Source organism: Protomyctophum bolini, assembly GCF_963924005.1.
Source record: "Protomyctophum bolini genome assembly, chromosome: 5".
NCBI classification, from domain to species: Eukaryota; Metazoa; Chordata; class Actinopteri; order Myctophiformes; family Myctophidae; genus Protomyctophum; species Protomyctophum bolini.
Window position 1 is genome coordinate 46238114 of NC_137866.1, and position 6507 is coordinate 46244620.

At 39.9% G+C, this 6507-nt stretch overlaps 1 protein-coding gene across 1 annotated transcript; it reads right to left on the minus strand.

Annotated features, from left to right (window-relative positions):
• Positions 1–316: 316 nt before the first annotated feature.
• On the minus strand, positions 317–5302 carry cntd1 (cyclin N-terminal domain containing 1; the record flags this gene model as incomplete). Its single annotated transcript, XM_080762993.1, has 7 exons — positions 317–430; positions 1381–1477; positions 2464–2608; positions 3461–3623; positions 3723–3894; positions 3973–4048; positions 5296–5302. 7 exons carry the CDS (start codon positions 5300–5302, stop codon positions 317–319), a joined length of 774 nt encoding a protein of 257 aa, XP_080619119.1.
• Between the last annotated feature and the right edge of the window lie 1205 nt (positions 5303–6507).

Genomic DNA, 6507 nt, shown 5'->3' on the forward strand with positions numbered 1-6507 from the left:
ATTTGTAAAATCTACTGCAAACACAACAAATGTGATGAAGTGTCATTTAGAATATAGATAAAATCAAATCAAATCAATCAAATGTAAGCCGTTTTAGAACTCAGCTGTCCCCCTTTGGGGGAAAAAAAGGTAGTTTGCTTTTCTGGCACCATTTAAACATAAATTAATTACACAGGTATTTCAATGAATACCTACCTGCCTTTCCAAAGGCAATCATCTGTTGCACATAACCAGTGCCCATGAAAACATTGTCTATAAAGTTCAATTTGGCCAAATCAGCACAAATATACAGTATTTCCAGTGGATGAAAGGTGAGTCAAGCTGAAGTGACAGGAGTATTTGTTTTTGTGATGTGCATCACTGTCACATGAGTGAAATCAGTGATGCTCTGCTGGGAGATCCCAGTGATGTAGCTCAGCTCTTCCACCACCTGGCATGCATGAAAAGAAAGAGTGCCATGTCTCCTTATTATAAGCAACTTTGGGCGTGTTTTCTGAAGAATGTAGTTGCTTATTTGGCCTTGCTTCCTAATGTAATGTTTAAAGTCAAGGACCCACAATTAATATGTATTTGTCCACGGACACAGATTGCCTTCAATCATGACAAGTTCTGTCTTGCCTGCAGATACTGCCCCTACCATACCAAGATGTTGTGGCTGCGTATTGATCTTCCAGTTCCCTATAAAACTTAGTATAAAATTGTCAAAATGGCCATCATATGCCGTTCCTTTCTTTATAACTGTGATCAATAATAAACTCAAAACGAGGGTGAATACCAACCATTTGCAATTTTTTGAAGGCGCTACCCACATGTTTAGGACCTGTGTTACTCATGCCAGGATTGCCCGATCCTTACAAGCTATACCTCGTTGTAGAAACTATATAGAAATCAATACCAATTGGTATTATTAAAGGGGAGAAATAAGCGACCTAAGTTACGTTTCCGAACTTTTTGTGCTGAGTTTAGATGTAAGAGGTACGGTCAGAGGGTAATTTAAATGGTTGGGGTACATCAAGCATGAATGCACTCCTTAAGAGTCATAGTAATCCAATCCAATCAGATTTGAAGATAAAAGTCAAAATAGTCAAAGTCATATGATTTGTCACACACGTAAACACACCTGTAGGTCGCTATCAACGAGAGTGATTACCAACAGAAGCATATTGGAGGATTTTGCGGCACTACCCACACACTTAGCTGTGTTGCAATGCTCAGTCCACAATTGCACAATCCTTGCAAGTTATACCTTGTTGTAAAGGTGACAACAATAACAACGAAGAGAAATAATCGACCAAAGTTACATTTCCGAGGGGTGTATTTTAGAAGAAAAAAAACTAAATCAATTAATTCATGTAAATGGTTATATACTGAATGTTTCACCTGTTCCCATTTGCTGATGTTGAGGATGTATGTAGCCACTGCGATCACGCCAACGCTGAGAAGCATACAGTCTTTAGTCACAGGTACAAATTTCTCTCTGTTTAAAAGAAATACATATACAGCATATAAATCATTCTAATACGAGTAAGACGCGCAAACGCGGGAAGCGAACGCAGATCGTAAATTGCAATAACAATTAGAATAAATTACGAAGCATTCGAAGCAGGGCCTTGTCCACGTTCCTGCGTTCATCATGGCCCTTGGCTTTGTTGATTTTTTCAAACCGGGTCCATGTGTTGGCCTGAATGTCTGCCGGTCGCAGGCACAGGCCTTGGGGAGACGTGACTCGGGAGCAGCCTACAAAAGTAATGCCCAAAGAATGTTCCGAGGGTCCGATGTCTAGCATGACCTTCTCTCTAGTCCATCCTTGGCTTTTGTGGATGGTAACGGCAAAGGACAAACAAAGGGGAAGCTGCGTACGTGTGCACACCTTCTCTCCTTTCATCCATTTGCGTGTCAGAGGTGGAATTGGTACGGTGCGGTTTGGCAGAATGTCTGGTAGGAAGGTTGGCCCTTTGTAGATGTCAAATGTATTCGATTGTTTAATTTATTGTGTGCAGGTTTTTTTCCACCCTAAAACATGATCATCAGGTCTTATTGTTATATAAGGAGGTATATTTCTTTCAAAAAAGTGTACAGTATTTGTTAAAATGTTGTTTTTATGTGGGCACGCCCACCAGTTCATTAAGTATGCCTGGTGGGTGGTGATGGGTGGTGATCCACCTGAACTGAAGCCACACCCACAGCTGTAGTTGTATGATAAAGGGGGGGTCACTATATTACTGTTTATTTCATTGGCCCGTTTGGCTGTTAAGGGTTCAGCCTCCAGGAAGAAACCCTAAATACAAAGTTAATACACCATTGCACATAAAAAATGACTCCAGGGTGTCTAATGAAGTACTGTCACCTCATAGACTCACTGAAAAACTGGAAACATGTGATGGAGTTTAAATTAAGCTTATGCCCCCCAAATCATCCAAACTTTGCAGCATGCAACCATTCATAAATATAAAAGGGTATTACCTCTGCTCTCTAGATGGAGTGAGGCACTCAGTGGTGGCCATTAGCAGGGAGTCATAGATGGCAGTCTTCTCTAGGCAAGTGAACTTGAGAACATGGCAGCACAGTGGATGTAGACGCTCAACAGGGATCGATGACTCGTTGTGTCCTATGAAAGTACACGTTTTTCCTTATCAATGTGGCTGCTTTCTATACGATTAGAATTATGATTATTTTTTTCACCGGGAGATCAGGCATTTGCCCTGTCTGTCTGTGTGCGTCACATAGTAATGTCATTGTACACGCTGCCAACAGGCCAAGGACATTCATTATTGAATATTATTCTAATCGGTCAATGACAACTGTCATTTAGAAAACAAATTAATGATTGCAGAGCAATTATCAATTTGTGACCACGAACCCCCAAAATTGCACATTAAACTCAAGACTGTCTTAAGGTGAGTCTTTACACACTTTTACAGTTTACAGTGCCAACACTCATGCAGCAAAGCAGAGTGAAAGAGTTAATGCTTACTCAGCTTATTTCGATCTCGCTGACTCTTGTAAGTCACTCTGATTATGTTAATTATAGCAGGAGAGGGAGCAAGACAACAGATACTATGCACACTCTTTCATGGCTGTAGATAGAACAGACGTCACTGTTATTATTATTTTATGCCTCCTGACAGAGCTTTTGAGGTTTGCTGGGTGCACCTAGTTTGGCTTATCATCGTATAAAGGCTCATACATAGTCTGGATTTTCGGTGGAGAGGTGACCAACGTTGAGCAGTGGTGAGTAAAAACAAAGAGAAGAGCTGGAGCGGTGGCGGTGGTTTGCTCTTCACCGCGGCTCGTGACGTCATGTTGTAGTTCGGTGGTCACCTCACCACCGAAAACCCAGACTATGTATGAGCCTTAAGACAATTAGTCACATCCCCCTAAGTACACAATGTCAATGAGACAAATTGACACATCCTGTTACTTTGTGTAGGCTAAATTGTGTCAAGACGTGATAGCTTACCAAGCACCTCCAAAAGAGTTTCCACAGATGTCAGAGCACTTGGGACATTTAGATTGAATTCAAGTGTTTTCAAGATCATTAATTCTGACTCCAGAAGGGCTTGCTTGGAGACTGTTTGGCCCATCGAGTGAAGAAACCGCACCCCAATATTGAGGTCAATGATCTTGACAAAGAGAAAATTCTATTTTAGAACTCGAAGCCTGGTAAAGATGTACAAGACCTTGAAAGTTGGTGAATTGTGGGACGTGTCACAATAACTTACATTAGTGTGCAGAGACAGTTTACTTGCAATCTGTACACAAGAGAAGACAATCAGTGTGTATTCGTTCCTCAGCTTTTCAAAAACAACATCCTCGTGGTTTATTGGCTGATCTGCAGCAGCTCCTTGAGCTCTCAGAGTAGTGAACAAATCGGCAAGGCGCTTGATCATGAACCTGGAGGGACAGTGGTTTGGATAAAGGCAAATAGTATGATAGAATAGAAGCTACATTATTGATCATTTTTCACCTTACCTTTCAAGTATTTCAATGGCATGGTATCCAGCCATGGGATCAAGTTTCAACTGCTCCGTCATCAGGAAGATGCATTCTGGGAGGCACAGTGGGGAAGAGAATCAGGTGACCATACAGTAGCCAAGTAGATAACTGCATTGTAATAATAATATTATGGTGTAAGTCATGTCATTTCATGCAGAGTTTCAAGATTCCTAAAGTTCTCTTTTCTTCAAATCATCTTGTTTATAAAATCCAGTTCAGTCCACATGTGTAAATGTACTTCCATACCTATACTATACCATAAAATTTTTACAATTACACCTCCAGAACCTCCAGTCCTTAATTGGTTCCCCGGCTAAATAATTAATAGGAACCATAAATGGGCCCTTATGTGGGAACTCTGGGTATGTAACTCAGGAGGAGAGTTTGGTTCCATTTGTACACTGAAACAATGGCATCAAATTGACACCAATTTGGTCCATTAGTACACTCTGAGTTAAAATGTCATAGCTTAAAGCTTAGTGTCGTGCTGGCTGTGGCCTATAGTTCCATACAAACTCTGGGTCCTCCTTGAAATGATAAAGGTTGAGAATCACTTGTCTCTTTAGAAGTTAGCATATAAATTCAAGCCATGGTTCCACAGTAGGGTGACCAGATCCTCCAAGTATCGCTTGTGTGGGACAAGTGGGACCCCGTCCCCCCATCCCACTTGCCCCACACAAGCGATACTGGAGTACCGGGTTAGCAAGTTAACTTACTACTTGAGTTGCTATTAAATGCCTTGATGTCATATTCTCTGGTGTCTCACTGTCACATTTTGTTTTAAAATCATGCTTTATTTTTATGATATTTTAACAGGCTTAAAAACACATCTTGCAGCAAGAGACAATGAGAGAGCTTTACAACAGAAGGCCAATTAGGGGACTAACTATTAAGGCATTTGAACACTGATGCCTGCCAGTCACAATGTGGGACAGGCTCTCAATTTGTGGGACGCCTGAAAAGTCTTGGAAATGAGGTCACCCTATTCCACAGTCATTTTTCAGGGCTCTTTCAATGATTTTTATTTGATTTTCAATTGTATGACATGGATCACATTGACGTACATAAAACAAAAACAAAACAAAACAAAACAAAAACAACAACATATATACAACAACAATATACATTAGCTAAGGCTTTAGGGCAGTCCCCAGAATGAGGGGGTCGAACATTTCTGAAAATAGCAAGCCTGCTGCCTAACTAACTGTCTTGTGGCATGGCATGCCCGCATGCAGCTGCCACAAGAACTTCAACAAGTATAAGGACATTAAATTCGCCCTCAATCATAATGTTACTCACCAATCATCTTCGCGTTGTCTTTAAAAGCACCGTTACATTTTAACAAGCTGCTGAGGCTATCTTTGTTTTGCTTGTTAACAACCACGAGGACGTCCGACAACATCTCACAAGACGTTTCACCAAACTTGAGACTTGGGCTTTGGGAACACAGAAATGACTTCGCCATTTCCAGGGTGAGCAACCGTCTACCTAAATTTGCGTTTGCGGTTGTGTTTACTAATAATGACGTGGTCTGGTCAAAAACAAAATACCCTAAATAGTAAATACCAGGTAAATGAAGGTAAAGACCAAATTGTTCACAACTTTTTTGTCGAATTATCCAAATTAACAATTCCCAAAAGATGGCGCTGTTGTACTTTAAACGTTTCGAAAGGGAATCATTTGGATGTTGCACCTGTTTGTCTCCCACTATAGAACGTCCGGGGGAACTACCAGACTGTAGCGAAGAGATTCAGTAGGATAATATTAATGGCATTAAATGTTTGTGTTTGGAGACAAAACAAACATTAAACTCAATGGCGTTTTTAATGTTTGTAAATAAAATATAAATAACTCTTTAGTTAAAAATCGATTTCTTAAAAACACATAATCATCAGGCTTTGAAATATAACTGCATATTCGTGGTCAGCCAGCATGATCACTCACTAGGGGTTCATAGAAAATAGCTCTGGGTTGTCAAATATCGCTCTGTACAATTAGAAAACAACTTTCTTGAAGTTTCCAATATTCCTTGAATCCTTAGGCCAATTAACATTGAGGTATTAGGATCATGAACTCCAAAGGCTGATATTTTTTATGCACCTTTGTGATGGAAATTGAAACTCAAGAGTAGGGCAGTAGGCTATAATGTACACCTAGCTGTTTAATGTGTTTATAGGCCTACTGTTCCAATTCCACTTGCACAAGTGCATCCTCAATTCCTATCAACAGTAATCTTGAACACATTCAACATTATTGTGATTTGCATTTTATATTTTACCTGATTGTAGGCTCATAGCACTTTGAGATTTGTTTCAAATGTAAGTCTTATTAGCCAGGGATCCTTTTAACAATTTGGCCAATGTTTGACCATTCTTTATAGTAGCCTTTGATTAGTTTTGATGCAGTAATGGTCTTTTAAAATTTTTTTAGAGGTATTAAACATTTCTTAAAATGATTTAAATGGTCACTTTAGAAACGTGCAGATATTGGTTTGTTTTACTGTTGAGTGAG